The 19,510-nt window shown below is 35.6% G+C and overlaps 1 protein-coding gene across 6 annotated transcripts in view; it reads right to left on the bottom strand.

The window, feature by feature from the left end:
• The window catches only part of FAM172A (family with sequence similarity 172 member A), a 272,071-nt gene that overhangs the window by 189,098 nt on the left and 63,463 nt on the right, over positions 1–19,510 (bottom strand). For all 6 annotated transcript variants that reach the window (XM_049795847.1, XM_049795843.1, XM_049795848.1 and 3 more), the window contains one exon: positions 18,095–18,286. In XM_049795847.1, the coding sequence (XP_049651804.1) occupies positions 18,095–18,286 (192 nt within the window). The remainder of the gene's footprint in view (positions 1–18,094; positions 18,287–19,510) is intronic.

Genomic DNA, 19,510 nt, shown 5'->3' with positions numbered 1-19,510 from the left:
TAGGGTCACCCTAGACAAAAAGATGATGTCATCCTTTGGGGAGAGAAAGCAGTTTCACAGTTTTATCCTAAGAAACTCAAAAAAGCGTAATAGTACATTTAACTGATGCTGTCTCTTCATGAGATTAATATTGCATGACACATGATCTTCCATAGGAGTTCACTGGAAAAATTTTATTTTTTCAGAATCTGGACAGTAAAGAATTTCTTTTCATAAAGCAGTCAGAATAGTCTAGAAACTTCAGCTTCTGCTTTAATAAGAGTAGTAGCAATAAAAAAGAACTATGGACCTTTTCAAATATCATTAGTACTCAGTGTTCTTTTCCACAAGACAGAGCAAACTGTGTAACACTACAGATGGGTGAACTACAGTATCTTGAGGGGAAAATGCAAAAAAACCCAAAAAAGCATGTTTCCTTATCAACACCCACAGTTTTCATTTAACTAAACTGGTATGTTGAAAAGAATATCAACATTGAGGCACTGGCCAGGGTGTCAGAAGTAAGGAGTGTCATTTTCAGGCTTGCCACAGATTTTTTGCATAGCTGGTGTAAGAGGCTTAATCTCACGGCACCTGTTACTGCACCTCGGTTACCACTACATGTAAAATGTGTTTAATTCCTTTTTTCTTCCCTTTGAGAGTCTTCTCAGAAGTAGGGCTGTATGCACCCACTGCATTAAGCACAGTGAATTCTCCTGCCTTGGCTGTAATCTGCCTACGAATGTAACATAGGTTAAGTAAAATAAAAAGTGTACTTCAAAATAAAGTGATTTAGTTTCAGATTCACAGTCATTAGATCAAAATGGTCTATGCACCATCATTTTGCAGAACTGGCCAGGAAGACAGAGTCTGGCCACAGAACATTTCTTCTGTATTTCAGCATTTCTGAAGATTTTTTTTTTTTTCAGTCAAAAATTCAGAAATCTGCCAAAAGTCAAAGAATTTTAATTAAAAAATATTAACAAGTGGGAAGAGCAGGTGATGCCTTCATGGTGGCATCTTCTGACAGTAGTAGACTTTGTCTGCTAGTTCAAATAGGCAGTTCAGTATGTACAGTTTGGATGTCATCCATGAAAGACAGCACCAAGTACCACAAAGGCTCCTAAACATAACCCCTTCCAGGGTCTGCAGGGGTCTGAAGGGCTTGCTCATGTCTAGCCAACTGGACACAGTGATCTCAATTCCTTTTTTCCTCTCTCCAGAGCCCTGACTTTCTACCTGCTCCTTCCAACAAGCAATACTCTTCTCTCTGGGGCAGCAACATCCAAATCCACCTGAAAAGACAGCACACCTCTCAATGCTGAGGATTTTTGGTCAATCAAGGACCACACTTCTTAAACTCTATTTCTTTTTGCACTGATAGGCAGAGCATTGTTTTCTCCCATCAATTTTTCCTCTGCACCTCGACAGGTTGCATTAAATTCTCCTTCAAAAATAAGAATTTCCTGGCCTCCTCCAGTGACTTTTCCCTAGGCTCTGCTGTTCTATGACTTTCCACCACCAAGTCCTCTTTCTTCTGGCTTTATAATGCTGTCACACAACAAAGTGGGTTCCTATCTTTTCCTCAGATACAAGGGAGATCACAGCCATGCCCATCTATGCACTTTTTCATGAGTGAAAAATACACTCTTTGGTTTCCAACTTTTTTATCTTGTCCTTCATTTGAGCAATCTGATTTTTACAGCCTCTGGAGAAGCAACTTTATTCAGAATCTGATTCTTTAGGTCTCATGCTATCACACAGTAGCTACGAGGTATTACACAAGGCTGTATGCCTTCCTACTAATCTTTATTAGAATGTCCTTGCCATCCTTCTCTGTGAGTACCCATTCAGCACATTGCATATGATAGCTGGTGGAGTTTGTAAATCCCATAATTACACTTGAGAGTTCCAGAGGCATGTACTGCCTTGCTGTTAGCACACCATAATCATTTAATGTAACAGCTTTAGGCTTAATTGCCCCTCAAATAAGTTCCTCTTTTGGGAACTGTGGTTAGATAGGTCAGCACTGAACTATTTCGGGATAAGATTCTGGAAGCGCCTAGGAGTTGTGAGTCAGAACTGAACCTGAACACTTTGTCTTACATGATCCCAGCTAAGCTTATCCAAGAACTGGACAGCAATCAAGTTGTGGCAGCATTGCATAATTTTGTGTGGCCAAATAGTAAGCCACAGCATATGATGTACTGCACAGCTGCAGGACAAGTGACACTTAACTCATGCTCAGTAATCCAGCTACTTCAGTGATCCTCTTCAACGTCACATTTTAGTGCTTAGTCTCTATCTTCAGACCAGTGGGTGTTCCAGAAATTCTCAGTCTACAAAATATCAAAATACAGGCACACTTCAAAAAAAAAAAAAATTGGAAGAGAATAAAAAACAGATTTCTAGAACAGACTAATTGAATCCAGAACCTGGTCAACAGGAGATATCACAAAGCTTTTCTTTCTCACAAAGTAGTTCCATCATGTTACTCAGAAATTGATATAACCTTCTGACCAAAAATCAAACAGTAAGAACAAAGATTTCAGTCTAATTCATCAGGTGAACAGTAAACAGTAACCCCTCCCCAGACCTTGTACGGTTAAAGGTAGAAGAATTTCTTGCTGCTGGTATCCAATTTGATGATTAAGGAACACTCACGCTGCAGTGAGGTGTGGCTGGAAATCAATTGGCCAATCCTTAAGGCTGACAAAATTTCAATAACTTTCTTCCTACTTAGAACTTTACCAAGCTTTAGCTATATTTTATAGCTGGTTTTGCCTCAGGCTGAACTGTGTTGAAAATTTCACAGTAAACAGTTCATCTATATCCAAGAGAAAGTCAAAATACAAATACATTAGTTTGCTGACTTTATGAAAATCTAGCAAACTTCACTATGAAACAGTCTTGTGCACCTGTTTTTTGAATCAGGGACTTGAAATTTGGCTGGGATTTACTCCTCCCATTCCCATAAGATTCTACTCAAAACTGGCCAACCTATAAACTTTTGAAAATTTATAATTTACATGTTCTCAATAGACACATCTTAAATTTTAGCAGCCAATATATACAAAAACTTAATGAAGCAAGTGCTTGCTATGCAGATGAAGGTTTGAACTTGCTAAGTTCAGGTCTGGACATGTGAATGAAAAATATGGGGATCATCTTGCTGTGTTATCAATGTGTCCCTGAGTTAAAATTCACCAAAAAAATACATGGCAGAAGAAGCTATTCAATATAAATTCAAGAGGAAAGGAAAGAAGAGAGTAGGAGGAAAGGTAGGCAATCATTTGGATGTGGATATTAGGACACAAAACAAAGGCCTGAAAACTGGCTGGAGGGAACGGAAGACAGAAACAGCCCACGGGAATTACTTCTAAACCAACATTAAACTGCCCAGAAATAAAAGTCTGAAAGACTATACCTCCATAAACTGTCCACAATCACATTTTCTGGCAAGAATAGTGAAGCTCCAACTTCATCCTCAATCCAAAATGCTGATTTTTACAGATATTCACACACCACACATCCCATAGATAATTTTAAAAGAAAAGCAGAACTGAGACTACTTCTGCAGACAAATATCACCTTCTACTGCAAGCAATAAAGATGGATACGCACTTCAGAAACAGGCTGGGAAAATGCCTACAATGGGAAGTGTTTGAAAAGCTACTGCTTTCTCATAATCCATTTTATAAGAAAAACAGTGAGTAGTATTGCAAACTGAAGCATTCTTAAGTCAAAATACCTGAGTTTAAATAAATCAGCCTCTTTGTGTATTTGTGAGGATATCCATGAAATTTTGTTTTCCTAAATAGGTCACGGTATCATGCAATTGGAACAATAGTACTTATCCATACTATTTAGAAGGACTCCTTTAAATTCAACTGTTACCCATCACCTCCCAAATTTATATCAGGATAACAATATCCAGAATTTTATTTCAAAATATTATTTATATCGTAATATTATTGTATATTATATTAATATTCTGAAATATTTAATTAGCAGCTCAGAACATGGATAAACACTGTACTGACTACTCTACAAAGGTAAAGACCTTTCCTATGCCAGGAAAAAGTAGGCCATACTTTTCAAAGCATATTAATAACTTTTATTGTACACAAAATTAGTTAGGAAGCTGAAAAAGCACCACGTTTACTTAATAATGTCAGTAAAGGCATACACACAAAATAGTATGGTAGAATAGTCTAGAACAGATGATTCTTCCTAATTCTTAGTGCTTTATTTGACTACATGAACATTCACTGAACTGATTATATTCAGCATTACTCTTTAACTTAATTTGAAAAATCAAATATATTTAACAGATACATCAGATGGAGTTATTTTTAAACACCACAACACCACAACTTGTACAAAATGCATAAAAGGAAGCAAAGTTTGCATCCGAATGTTATCAGATTCCATGCACGTACTGATCCCTGGGGGCATGTCCCTCCCCCATCCATAAAGCCAGGATCATAATTACTGCAAGACATCATCAGAAGGGGAAAAAAAAGCAACAAGAACGTTCCAAAACTTAAAAAAAAAAAAGCCACCCCCACTATCTGAACATCTTTTCTACATGTTAACGTTTTTTGCAGCCAACCTCCTGGAGCCTTGTTTTTATTCTTTCCTAGAAGGCTTGGAGCCTTATCTTCCCACTACAAAAATTAAGAGCAGTAAGAAAAACTTCCTATTAAATCTGTTTCTGGACTGGATTTAAATATACCTTCCTGAACTTCAGACTTGCGTTAACGTAGAAGGAGAAAGTGGAAGAGAAAGGGGACAAATTTGCTGTTTGGTTTGAAAAAGGGTAAAGAAACCCTTCCTAATAGGACGGTGTAGAGGAGGTCTGGAGTGCTATAAATGCCAGGGACTACAGGGATACTGGGAGAGAGCTGACTGCCTTGTAAAGATTTTACCTGCCTTGACAAGCAGCAGGTTACAAGCCAGGCCTAAATAACTCACTCCTACTTGCTTTAGATTTGCTTTATGCAGGGGAAGGACGACTGCGCAAAGCTTGCGTGAAGCCGCTTTACCGCGGTTAGTAGAAAGGATCATCCACCCAACAACAAACCTCACCTCACCCTTGTAAGCAGCCTCACTGCGGAGCAGAAGGATGGAAAGCAATTAACGCAGAGTCCCCCCTTACCTCTGGAGGTGGTCCCTGCAGAATGAGGCTGGGGGATGCGCGGGAGCTGTCACCGACCCTGCCTGCCTGTACCAGTTTGCAGGGATCCCCTCCGCGGGGATGACAGTCTGCACACCTTTTACAAGCACGAAGTTTGTTTAAAACAGGATTAAAAACAGGTCTACTGCCAAACCCAGCATTTACAGCTGTGCCTCAACACCAACTTAATAAAAAAAATAAAAATAAATCAAAGTACGTTTCAATGTCACTATTAGCATAAATGTCTTGTGACCGTATCTCAGAACATTAAAAGAAAGGCAAGACACTTGTAAAATTGGTAACTGCTGTCTTCTCTTTAAATTTTCATTTTTTATGTGGACATACTGCATTAAAAAACCCCAGACTTACGAGTAGTATCTCAACAAATATAGATGCTGAATGTCACCACAGTAAATACCTCCTATTTTTGACACTGATCCAGTACTTTGTTATATAGGAGCAGTAGACAGATTTCACTTAACTGAGCACATGGTGCAGCAAAGATATTTCTCCAGGTTCTATATAGTTTTTATAAGACTATGTCAACTGTCATTCTTATAAATCTTTTGTTTTTAGAGAATTATTACTTATTCCTAGGGAGATCTTTACTTTAAAAAGTCTTTCAATAAGGATGTCCAGAGGAAGAAAAAACCCCTACAACAGCTATATCAAATTAAATCACAATGTAAGTCAACCTGTATGACATTTGAAATACTATTATCTTTGAGGAATAGTCAGTACAGCTGCTTTTTAACATATCGTAAATTACTGGGTTCAAATAAAACAGTACTTTTTTCAGTGCTATAAAATATATCAGCATTTCCAAAAAATAGAAGTCACGTGCAGCTTCCAAACACCAAAGAAATAAGAAATTAACTATGATTTTTCCTGAATGCCACACATCTTATATTAACATTTATAAAATTCAAAAGTTACAACCAACTAGACAGTTAAGACGCATCTGTCTCTACATGCACATGTATATACTTGCATACATACACACAGAGGCACTTCAGAAAGCAATAATTTTAATTCGAAAAATGTAAGCTAGAGAAAAAAAATGGCTGAAAAAGAAGTACTTGCCTAGCTGTAAATGTAAAACGATCACACCATAAGACTACTACCATGAAGAAGTAGAAACAAGGTAAAAAGCTACTGTTGGGTAAGTTCTCAATTAACCTCTTGAAGAGGAACACAAGGACTCAAGAGGGATATGAATGATGTTTTCAAAATATTAATTACACGGAATTGGTAGCAAGGCAAAGTAACATACTTATTTTGACTGACTTTGGTGCTTGAAGATTATTTTATATTGGAGCTCTTGCCAAATCCTACATAACCTCCCCCCACAAATTTGACAGAAGGTTATAAGCGACATTCATTTCCAGCAGAAAAAACATTAAAGCATTTCTTTTTATCTGAGAAGGGAGGTATTGGAACAGTTCAGTCAGACTCTTGCATATAGTTTTCATTTAAAACTCCCTCTACTCTCCTGTCCTCATACCTGCATGAACTACACCTAGAAAAATAAATGTACAGAAAGCCTCACAGGACACCACAGGTAGAGAAGGTGAACATACGGTATGGGTTAGGGGGGTGGAATTAATCTGAATCAAAAATAGCTGAATGTTGTTATTTTAAGAAGGGGTCTGTTTCAAAAGAAGGCAAAGAGACAAATACTGATCTAACATGGTGAATATAAATGCAATGAAGAAAATCGAGGAATGTCAACATCAATAAAAAAGACCAAATTAATGACACTTTTGACAATGCTTATATAATCAAAGCCACTAAATGTTTGACCCAACCTCAGGTATTAATTAATAAATGATATTTTAATCAGTTGTTAGTAATAACTGTTTTCAGTATTTGTTAGACAGTAACAACACTGTACCATTAAAATGGAACCCCAGAATCATGTATTTTTATCATGAGCTGGTATCAGTTGAATATTAGCACTCAGACAGTCCTAAATTCAGTATAAATATCACCATTCATGAACCAGGGCTGTCAAGTCTTGAAAATCCTGTATCTGATCTCAACCATGCGTGATGTGGAAGGTGCATATTCCACATGAGTAGCTTCTGTATTTCATGGAAAAGCCTCCTGCTATCAGCATTCAGTAACTCATTCCAGAAGACTCAATCATATTACTCCCAATGCTGGAGGAAGAGTTGGGATTCAAAACACAGGCTCAGTTACCGAGGGTCAGCACAAACTCAATCACCTGTGCACTGAAGCACCGTGAAAATTTCCTGCCTATATTTTTCATATTATTTTTTAGAGTAAACAAAACATTTACTTATTAACTACGTATATATGCTCTTAAGGCAAACTTATAGTGGCAGGGAGTAAGTCCTAGGAAACAAACTTTAAAATACATGGTAATATTTAATACCTTCACATTTTTAAGGATTCTTACTCAACAGAAGCAAGTAACAGTATAAGACCACAGCACTATTAAGTACAACTCTTCCACATCTAAAAGAGCAATTAAAATTAATCACTACCAGGAAAAAAAAAAAAAAAGGGAAAAAAGAAATTAGGATTAAGTTGTTTTCCTTCGTGTATCAGCAATTATTTACACCCAAGCTTCATTATCTGTTCCACCCTCCAAAGCAATCTGAAGTCTCACTGCCTTTGGCATAATAGAGATGGAGGCTGCATGTAGCACACAATGTAACAGGTTAAGCGATCTGTGCCAATCCCTCCCCTTCCTAAGAGGATTAGCGCTGCAATATGGTATAACAAATGGTTGTGAATAAGAAAGATGGTACACCTGGACTTCCCCAAAAATAATCATCCAACTGAATAGCCTCAAAACAGGTTTACTCTTTAAATGTTGCTGAGATGAAAGGAAACTAAATTCATAACCCCAGAATTAAAAAAAAAAAAAAAAAAAAAAAAAATCACCTATGATTTGACATGTTACAAAATTCTTAATATTTTCTAAGTTTTCAAAAAAGTTAATCAACATGTCAGGGATTTTCACCGTTCCACTTTTTTCCCCTCTCTAAAGAAGTCACTGAAAATGGAGTCATTCCATTTTCCTACTGACATATTTCACCCTATTATGTGTACTTTCACTGTTTAATTCTATGTAGAAGCATGTATTTTTTTAAATAAATGTATCCTATGCAACTCAACTTTTCTCCAAAGGGAACACAAAGTGAATTGCCTCGGATGGGTCATAATAAAAAAGCAACACCATTTATTAATTTTGTATAAGTTATCTGCCACCCTAGAGATTCCTTGGAGGGGAAGAGCATGTCTGAATTTCACCATACAGTGCCACAGGCACAAAGTGAGAGAAACTAAACAAGCACATCCTGAAGGGAGAGAAAATGCCTGCAGCAGCAAATGACCTACTACATACCTCACTCTCAAATTTTTTGATGTTATAATTTGTTAATTTCAGGAAAAAAAAGACAATTACCCACAGTTTTAGTTTGTTCTAGCAGAATAATTAAACTTTTTAAAGTTTTTGATCAAAAGTGACATATATCGTTCAAAAGATCTGTGTATTTTCAAAAGATTGCAATCCTGAGTACATTTGCATGATAAAGTCTTTGCCATATCTATTTCCTTATTACCTGAAGCAGCAATGTGCATTATTAGAACAGTACTAAACTATTTAATGATGAAGCATATCAAATTTTTATTTGAATTCCTATGCATTAAAGTCAGTATTTTTCCAGCTCAATGCACAGTAAGCAAAAGATAATTTTATTCAAATATGCATTTCATGGTATGAATAAGGAAGTGCTTGTCTCCCCATTGAATTGGTAAGTCTTTTAAGTAATGATTCATTTGAAAAATCAACAGGGTATTGGCAATTTAGTGTAGTATTAAATACATACATATACCATACCTATACTGACACACTGCAATACTGTTTCTATGATATATGTTATGAAGAATACAATTTATAAATTATAATGCATTAAGATTAGTTAGGTGATAGTTTAACTATCTGTACATCTATTAAATATAACAAAATACAATTTTAATGTTTTTAAATAGGCATTTAATATTTTTAAATGTTAGTGAATTAACTTCTTTAAAGGATATAAAAAACATGCATGCATATTTCTCATTCCTGAATTAACATGCTCCTGAATGAACAGAACAAAGGTGTTGGCTACTGATTTTTTTTTCCATAAAGCAAAATGAAGCTAATGACTTAAGATTAATATGTCAACTAATGAACAATTAAGTCACCTCATCCTATATGAAAGCAATTTTATTAAGTTAAGATTAGCCCTGTTGAAATTACATTTCAGGAGGAATACAAGTAGTCTGTGTGCATATCTATGGTACTTAGCATGGTGCCACTCTCAAAAGTCCGTATTAACACAATCATTGATGAGATCACCCCAACAGAAAAAGTTGGCAAAGCCCCCATGAAAGTTATTTTAAAACCTTTGCTCTATGATCAGATAAGCATACTTGTAAGATAAACATACTGGTAAGATACAACACACATAAAAAAAACCCCAGCAAAGTTCCCATCCTAAGTGGTATCATCCTGTGAAGGCGCTGGTGCGTTGTGTGAGCTGAGGTGTTACCCTGCCACAACTTGACTGGGCCATCTCACCTTGAAATGTGAGATACAACTGCTCTATAGCAAATCAGCTGAAATAAAAACTTACTCCTATGTACGGCTGTCAGATATAAATAACCACAAAGCTATGACGCTTCCACAAACCCAAATGGTCTGAATCAAAACAACTTCATTTTCTTCTAAACAGGATTCTTATAAAGTTGCCTGTATAAACTCCAAGCCACAAATAACTACTGTATTGCCAAGTACAATCATACTAGTGTGTATTCACCCATTTCTCTTACAAATGCTACGCATATTGCACATTTAAAATAAACAATATATTGAAGATCTGTACCACAACAGAAAGAGCCTCATCGCAATTTCTGAGCGATTAAAAGGTCATGGTTCCACAGCCAATTTCCCACAGGCAGATCCTCAAAACTTCTCCACACAGGAATACGAGTATGTTGCTGAATTGAAACTAGTCAATACTTTCTTGCTAAAAGTTTTGTTACAACTCTGCGTGCAGAACATTCCCTACCAAATAAACCCATCTATTTAGGTGGTACAGATCTCATTTTGATATAACCCATAAGAAAATACAATGCTGTACTTCTGAAAAACATTGATTACATATTTGCTAAAGTCTTGTTCAGTTATTGCCCAGAGTGCTGTCAGTTTACTTTCCTTTAAGAAAAATTAAAACTGCACATAAGTAAATAATTAATGAAGGGTAAGAATCTTTTATTCCAAAGCCAATATTTATCAATATTTTGTAGGGTATGCATATACTACACTGCATACTGAAAGCGCCATTTTTACTCAGGTTTTGCCTTTCAAAATAGCTGCTTTAACAAAAATCATAATACACGAAACTCAGAAAAACAATAAATTTCTCATAAAACCTGAAATTGTGAAACATAGTTAATGCAAAGTGAGATGAATTTAATTTTGCAGTCAAATTTCATCGCTATAGAAATCAATGACCTTATGCACTGGATGTTCATTTAACGCTATTTAGATCTGATTTTTAAAACCTGTTAATGTGTATTATGTTTTAAGCTTATTTAGTAAGGTTCAAAGTTGCAAATGTTTTCTGTTAACTAAAATGACTATTTGGAGAATAAGTGTGTGGGTAGGACAGGAGAAAGCTAGCAATCTAAAGTTATATTTTTATGTAGAATTTAATCTCTGTTCTTACAATTATTAGACTACAGACAATAACACACTACAGAATTAAAGAACTGCATTAAGTAGATGACATTATTTTTGAAGCAGACTGATTTTGTAATACTGCACACATTTAAACAAAAGCTCATAGTTTAAAAAACAAAAGGGAGGGAAAATACAATAGAAGTGCAAACCTGACCTATCTGTAATCTTTTCTTTTCAAACCTAGGCTACTCAAGAATCTTCAACTAATTATTCCATTTTATTGATGGCATTTTTCCCAAGGGAAGTTATTTAAAAAGTTTAACCCCTGAGCAAGTCATGGCTTCTCCTGCCTTTGAAAGTGTCAAGTGCATTGATTATAACTGCAGGAAGTGTTACCTTCTACCCAGAGAATCTCACCCTGCACAATCTTAAACACTGTCTCTCTCCCAAAACGGCTTTGATTCAGCAATTCAGACCGCTTCAGCTGATATTAAAGGCAGAAGCACCACAGAAAAGGGATCAGCAGTTAAAACGAAATACAAAGAGGGAAAAAAACAGATCTTGGATATAGTACCACAAAGCTTGAGAGAAAAGCAGATTTGAAAAAGACATCAGAGTGACTAAAAAAAGAACAACATGACAGAAATTAAACAAGATTTTTATGTTCTCCTTCTATGCATTTAAACTCATCTCAACCTCTATTGAAATTCCGATCATACCCAAACCCCAAGGCTTTTGACATACTTTCAAAAATCCACACCCCCTCTTACTCTTTTCTAAGTCTCCAGAGTCACTGTTAGGTATCCAACAAGTTGAAGGGGAGGTGGGGGGAGGACGGGGGGGAGAAGGAAGAATCCTAATATGCATATGATAAAAAGGCCATTTATACTCATATTAAACTTTGTTTCTAAAATGATCATGATTATTTTAAATATTCAGTGTGTGTTCTTAACCCCATACTTAGCCAGTGAAAAGAATGCTCAAATGGTTTGGGGGGGGGGAAGGGAATTTTCAAGCCAAATTCAAGCCAAGTGATTTTCTTAGGTCAGTGACAAAGTAAGAGTAAACTAACACAAGGTGCTACAGGGTTCTAAAACATGACAGCCAGCAGAATAGAGGAAGACAAAGCAATCTGTAAGTATCTCCGCATTATCAAATTAATGTAGCACAGAAAACTCTAAGAATGTAATACACACAATTAATACAACATCCGTAACATATATCTTGGAAAGGAGGCACTACATTCCAAAGGGTAATTGGATTTTTCAGAACTGCAAGTGGGTTTTTTTCCAGTTCAGTCATGACAGGGCCAGAAGGTAATGATACATCTGCCATGATGCAACAAGCAGACCTGTCTTCTGTCAAGAGTTGAAATCATAAAGGAATAAGCTGTCGTTAGCAACCTCTCTCCAAACAGTAGAGCTGTCATCTCATTGTTTTCCTTTGCTGGCATGGGGGCTGGTGTGGGCTTATATACCCTGTCAGTTCAGTAATAGTCCTACCTTTTAACCTTTTCTTGAATTTCTGATTTAATAATTATTAACTCCTATACAGCTTGTTGTACATTATTATGTATTTTGTGATCAATTAATATTGCTTCAACTGGCCATGCAACTATTCCTTCTATCTGCTTGGTGATCACTATTTCAAATCAGTATTTGAGAGATTATCAATTCCTCATAAGATGTTTTAGAAGGAATTAAATGTATTGCTTTTTAAATTTTCTTTCCAGAGTATGGTGTATTTTTTGCCAATTATGTGTGACAATTTATTTAGTAATACATTGTAATTTGTGTTTATGTTTTTAGAAAGATCTCAAAAGATCATCCAACCAGCTACATAACTTAAGTTTTCTTAATATTGCCCCCACAAAAGTAGTTCTAAATACGTTTTCTCTACTAAGAAGTAGTTTACAAGCAATGGTAGTTCTATGATCTAACAGAATGAATAAAAGCAAATACAGATACCAGAGTCAGAAAATCAATATCTGAAAGAAAACAATACAGCACATTATTGTCCATTTTAGTGTAATTTTATTTTCAGTAATAATATTAGAATGCCCAAATAAGATTATGATTACTCTGGCACTATAACCGACTATTAAAAAATTAACAAAGTATTCTAACATCTTTCTGCAACAATATACTTAGGAGTCGTAAAAGGTACATAAATATTAGTATTCTGCAGAAGAACTGTAATTGCAGTGAAATGTCAGCTGTTTTTTTTTTCCAGAAAGTGTCATGTGCCTATCTTATTGAAATTATGCTAAGCATGTATAAACTATGAGACAAAATTTTAAATCTCAGGTTCCTGAAATATGACTACTAGAACAAAGAGAATGTTGTCTAACAAGATATTCTATGCTTAACAGTGAGATATGAAAGTTTCTCAGCAAGAATTCTTGTTAGTGTAGTTTAAACAAAGCATAATTTCTTGACAACAATCTGTAAATATCACCTTTTGAAACCAGTTGATTTTTACAAAATGGAAAGACTGAAATGTGCTACTATACCAGTTACTAACCAGTAAGGTTACTAAATCACATAAAAGTTATGGCGGGTAAATTTACTACTGTTACACCAAATGATTTTGTTGTTCCATTCAACTGAGTTTCAAAACCAGTAACATCTTATTGCATATTGAAGAAAGAAACCCTCACCAATTCTCCGCAAATATTACCAAACCGATAGTTTTATACAAATGAATGATGTTAATATGAGTGAATAAATCCAATATTCTGGCCAAAAATATTCTTAAGAACAGAAATTGTTAAGAAAATGGAGAAAGAAGAGCAGGATAAACACAAGAGAAAACTGAAGCCAAAAATCATGTTATGTCAGCCATTAAAGAAAGATTTCTGCCGTTGGTGCCCATCTCATGCAAACCTTTTTTGTCCGTTTGCTCATGGAAATTCAGATTTTTGGGTGCTGCTGCATTTCTTCTGAAAAACTCATCTAGGTTCTTTGAAGAAGCTATTTTTCTGGTGCTATTACCCCTATGTCAAGTATTAACTCTCCTTTAAATAATAATAAAAATATCTAAACTATCTTCAAGGGTGCTGAATTTGAAACCAGGCAACAATTCTTGGATTTTTTTTAAAAAAGTAGTAATTTTTTAAAAAAATCAAATAACCGACAGTTACTGTGGTTGAATTTCATTAGCATCCTTGGGACCACAGCTATCTTGGGTAACAAGTGTACTGAATTTCCAAAGGGGAAGAAAACATCCCACAGTTTCTTTGTACTCATGCAGTAAGCTGTTGTCCTCTTTATTCCCTAGAGGAAAGGTATCAAAGACAACAGTACTCCAAAACTCTTCTCAGTGTCCAAACTTAGGTCAGCTGAGCTCTTGTTTCCCCAAGGCACAAACTTCCTCCATAGGTAGATCCACTTCAGCGCCTCCTTGCCTAACACTCAGCAGACTTGAAAGCACAGAATTCACTTCTCCAACCACTACAGAAGGAACGCTATTGCATGGAGCAGTTGCCAACTTTAGAACCCCTTCTTGCTTGTTCCACCCTATCACTGGTATCATTAGTACAGCTCCCAACTAAATATTTAGATTATCATCCATGTTGTTGCCACTTGGCAATGAACCAGAGAAGCATACCTTCTCATAACCTCCTCCGCCTAAAGAGCATGGTGTAAATCCTTAATTCTTGACACCCCACATAAATGCTCTCATCGGTGAATTAAAGAATTTACCTCTGTCCCTCACCTTCTTCTCCTGTCACGGCTTCAGCCATTGCATATATGACTAAATAATAACTGATCTGAGAAGAGCCTGACTTTACAAGCAGTGAATGAGACATTTAGCAAGATGTAGATGAGACATTAAAACTGCCATCTTTTTTTTTGCTTTAAATGTTTGTAATATGTATTTGTTTTATTTTAATTAAGCTTTTGTTACAGTCTTACTGCTTTATATTATCACATTTGCCTTTTTCATAGTTGTTTTTCTAAAGTAGGTCTTTTCTTACCGTGTTTTAACGTATTTACACATATCCGTCTCTCACATTGTATACACTTTTCTCCCTCCTACAATCTGTTCTCTATCTATTTGCTTGTTTGTCCTCCTCTTCTTTCATATTTCAAAATTTCTTTTACACTATCAAGTTTGAATTTCTAGATCAACACATTAATCTTACCTCTTCACATAAAACCTTGTAAACTACTCCAAACACCTAGTACACAAAAGAGTTTGATATAAAAGATGGAAGGAGAAGCATTTACCTACAGAAACCACCCAGATGAAAAGAAAAAACACATTTCTAGCTACACGAATTCCCACTAGAGTATTTCTCCTTGGATCTTTTCTTTCCAGTGTGTATGAGCCCCAAGCCACCAGAAGCATGATAAATTTTAAGCCTCTACATTGCTCCCTTATTCCATATATGCTTTAAGAGAAAAGGGTTTTTAAATTTTTTTATCAAAAGTGTTGTAGCAGAGAGAAATAGTTTCATTTCTTTTCTTCCCTTAACTTCCTGGTTAGGAGCGCAGTTATCAGTTCATCCTTCTCAATCCACTGCTCACTGATAACTCCAGTTTTTGCACCCTTGTTTTCAGCTTTTCCAAGAAATGAACTGAAGCGTGTGGTAGTCTCATCACTCTCCACAGAGAAAATCAGTAGGAAAAAAGATACAGTTTGGAACTACTGGGGTTTTTTGTTTGTCTGTCTGTTTTGTTTTGTTTTAAGGGAAACAGAGGTGATATTTCTGAACTAGTTTCTGCACAAAAGATATTTAAGCACTATTTTTGCAATGTTTTTTTTTTAAATGAAAACCTAGTCTCCAGCAAATGTTTTAAGCTACCTGTATATGTTTCACACTCACAACAGAACAGTGGAATTTTCAAATCCTAGATACTACTATCCACTTCAAATTCACATAGTTATTAGAAAAAAAATCCATGTTCGCCTGTCATCAGCATTGTAATCTTATACTTTGATAAGGTCTGCTGGTTTCATTCAAGGATGAGACCTCTTCTTAGAAGAAACATGGAAGATCAAGGAAAAAAATTCCTTACATCAAACTGGCAACATTGCATGAGGAGTTATCACAATTTTCATACAGGCCATTTATTGTCTAGGCCAGTTATTTTCATTTCATATGAGACAAAAGTGCCTACATCAGCTGGAGGACTGAACACCAGAAAACCCAGAAAAGGATGCAATTTTTATTATTATTAACCAAAACTGGAGTCCTTATACTCACTCTACCATAATTTCCTGCATTTGGGAGAGTAATTTATATGATCTGTACATGAAGTAGACATGATATCACCATGTAATTGTCTGTATTCTCTTTTTATTCACAACATAATAGCTCCAAATACCTTCAGTGGGGTTCGACTTCCATAAAATATTGCCTTATCTAACCAGATATACATCCAATTCCCACTACAGTGATTACAGGATACAAAAAATAGCAACGTATTTAATATAATACAATTGAATGTGATCTAATCTTCATTTTGCATTAAAAAAAATCATTGCAAATAGTATGTGTTCTAAATATGTAATACATTTACCAGAATTTTAAGATGCACAAAAAGGAAGAGCAGGTTTTACAGTAGCTGAAATTACTCAACTAAAGAGAACTATGAATTGAAAAACCGTGCTAAGATAGAAGGAAGTCAAAAGATAAGAGCACAAAGTCTGATCTCTCCATGTGATTGAACGATTACATTTTTTTAAAGATACTTTGTCATCAACTCTTTGGGTTTTTCCATGGTTTTTTAAAGAAGCATTCAAAATGCAGAAATACATAATCTGTTTTTAAGGATAATAACCATTTGAGGGAACACAGGCTGATCTCTGTCACACTGGCACAATCACTGCATAAAATAAATAAAAAAAAAAAAAAAACAGGAAAAAGAACTATAACTCTCCTCTACTAGAAATACTCTCTTAAAGGTTATCTGTTAATTTAGGGATAATATCCCAGTTTTAAATGCTCAGCCTCTCATGTTAGCCAAGGCAGCAGCATCTTTAGGGAGGAATGAAAATGCAGGCATGTAAGCACTGCTGTGAAAATTTAAGTGGCTACAGCTCTTAGGGTTTCTTGGGAAAGGTTTTGGAACTTACACTCTAGAAATTAACCTCCTACACTGGACCTACCATACACCTATATTACACTCAATAATCTTAAAGTATTTTTTTGTTCTGCCCGAGTCTTGATTTAAAATGAACAAAACCTTTACGTTAGAAGAAGGCAAGCATCACTTTCACAAGACTAGGTTTCTTTTTCACACAAAGTGTAGTCTGGTGCTTTGTTAGTGGATTGTACAAAACAAAAATAACTTAATGGCCTAATGTTTTAATATGTTTTCTTCCTTTGCCTTATTAAAAAAAACATATTTGAAGAGAATTATTTTCTATGCTGAATACTTTAAAGCCAACTGCAAAAGAGTAAACTTCATTTAGCAAAACACATAACAATCACAGTGACAAGACTGATATTTAGAGTAGAACATTAGCTTAACTTGGTAAATATAATAGAAATAGTGAGTCTTAAACAGGCTTTTGTAATGTTTAAGTACAGAAAGTTTCATTTAGGTAGCAGGATGCAAGAAATGAATTATACCTACAAAGTTCCAATGTTAAAAACATTACACAAATTGTGCATTGTCTCTCACATAGATGTAAATGTAACAAAATAGTGTCCATAAAATGTAAATTATTTTTTTACTGTCAAGTATTGATAGGTGAATCAGAATGAATCAGTATGAATCAGTATTCAGTGCAAAACTGAAAAAGACTGTGCCTCTAATAAATTCAGTACAAGCCTAGCAAAAAAGCCTGCTGTTATCACGAAAGCTCATGTTATCATGAGATTACAACAGACGTTGAGTGAGAATACGTACAAATTTAATGAAATGTAAAAGAAAACACTTCAAATCATAACAAATTTCTGTAGTGCCTTCTATTGCATCTCATCGCCTGCTAAGGGCTCTTGTCACGTTAGCTGCCATATTAAACTACATGGCAGCACCGCCACAACAACATGACATACAACTACGATTTTTTCTACAGTAAAAGAGAAACTTGTTTCCATTAGAAAAAAGTTCTGAAAAAAACCAAGCAAGTATTCACATCATAAATAAAATTGTCATATAGGGAAATACTGAACACTGATAACAAATTAAAACATCACTGATTCAGAGCTCTTCATACACAGGTACGCACATACACATGCATTTTCCCACACAACCATACATACATGCACTTTCACTTACCTCAATAGCTCTCTTTATATATGGTATCTGTGTGCCACTGTCCAGATCTTCGTTAATTATAAGTCTCCTAGCCCACTGACCTGCTCTGACAACACCATTACCATGAATTAGGACCAGCAGCTTGTCAGGATTTGTTAACGCATCTTCACTCATAAAGATAAAGCTCTTTGGTTCACTCTCAGTTGCATCAACCTGCAATTACAGACAACATGCACTTTTATGCATCAATAACATTTTTTTAAAGAACATCTGTAGTTATAAAGTTAGCCACCAAATTGATATAAAACCTTTCACCATGTAACAACTATTTGTATGCATATTATAAGGACTAATGTGTGCCCAGTACTAAAGAAAAATAAAGCAAAAGTTAATATCTGCGCAATGTGACTTCGAAACATATAAATATACCACAGTTTAGAACAGTAATCCAAGGGAGATTTAAATTTTAAGAAAGGGGGTAAAATGTACGCTAAAACTTTGAAACATCAGTTTACAGAAATTTACTGGCAAAAAAGAAAGTCCATAAAAGAACAATCCGGGGACAGGGATGGGGGCGGGATCAAATAATTTGTCACCTCTGATATGCCTGAAGCAACAATAAAATTCTTACACATTATGAAAAAAATCCTGGAGAGTTCCATCTCAGCCACCTCAACATAAATACTCAATAAGCCACAGAGGAACCGGTATTGTAAATTTGTCTATTACAAATTTGATAGGATAGGCCTAGGAAAATATAGAAATCCGATCTGGGTCTAAATAATGGCTTCATTAAGAGTCCTGCACGTGGGTCAATGCTTAGCTACTTTGCTGTAGGAACAGACCAACAACCAGCTTTGATAATCAGTAAACCATAATCTAATTCCAAGTTTTGTCCTTACTCTAGAGTGTAAAGCAGCACTTTTTGTTCAATAAAACCGTAAGTTCTACAGAGATGGTCTACACTTGGTTTAGCAAGCCTAGCTCAAGGCTAGTTAAGAACTGTGCTGGTGTAAATGCCATGAGGGCAGAAAAAAACATCTCGTCTACTCATTCTTCCCTTTCTACCATATGAATACATAGAAAAGAAATAACAGAACAGGCAAATCTCCCCATCCTTCTGTACTCCACACCCCACAACCCGCACAGGCCAACTGTACGGCTCCCAGGAAGAAACCTGGATTGTCTTACACCCTGGAACAGCGATGAACGGCAGGTCAGGATATGAACCTTACATTGACAGGAGGAATGGCTATTGGGATGATGTCGGTTTTTCTCTCATACGTCGGTATGTATTCTTTATTACCCTTTCCTCAGGAAAAATTAATTGTGCATGAATCTCCAGACTTTTTTTTTAATGCAAGTCCTACCGAGTTTTTTTTTTTTAATGAAATCAATGAGGCTACTTAAACAAAAGGAATTCCTAACTGGAAGAAT

This window comes from Accipiter gentilis, chromosome Z, assembly GCF_929443795.1.
Source record: "Accipiter gentilis chromosome Z, bAccGen1.1, whole genome shotgun sequence".
NCBI lineage: Eukaryota > Metazoa > Chordata > Aves > Accipitriformes > Accipitridae > Astur > Astur gentilis.
This window is presented reverse-complemented; position numbering and strand designations above follow the sequence as displayed.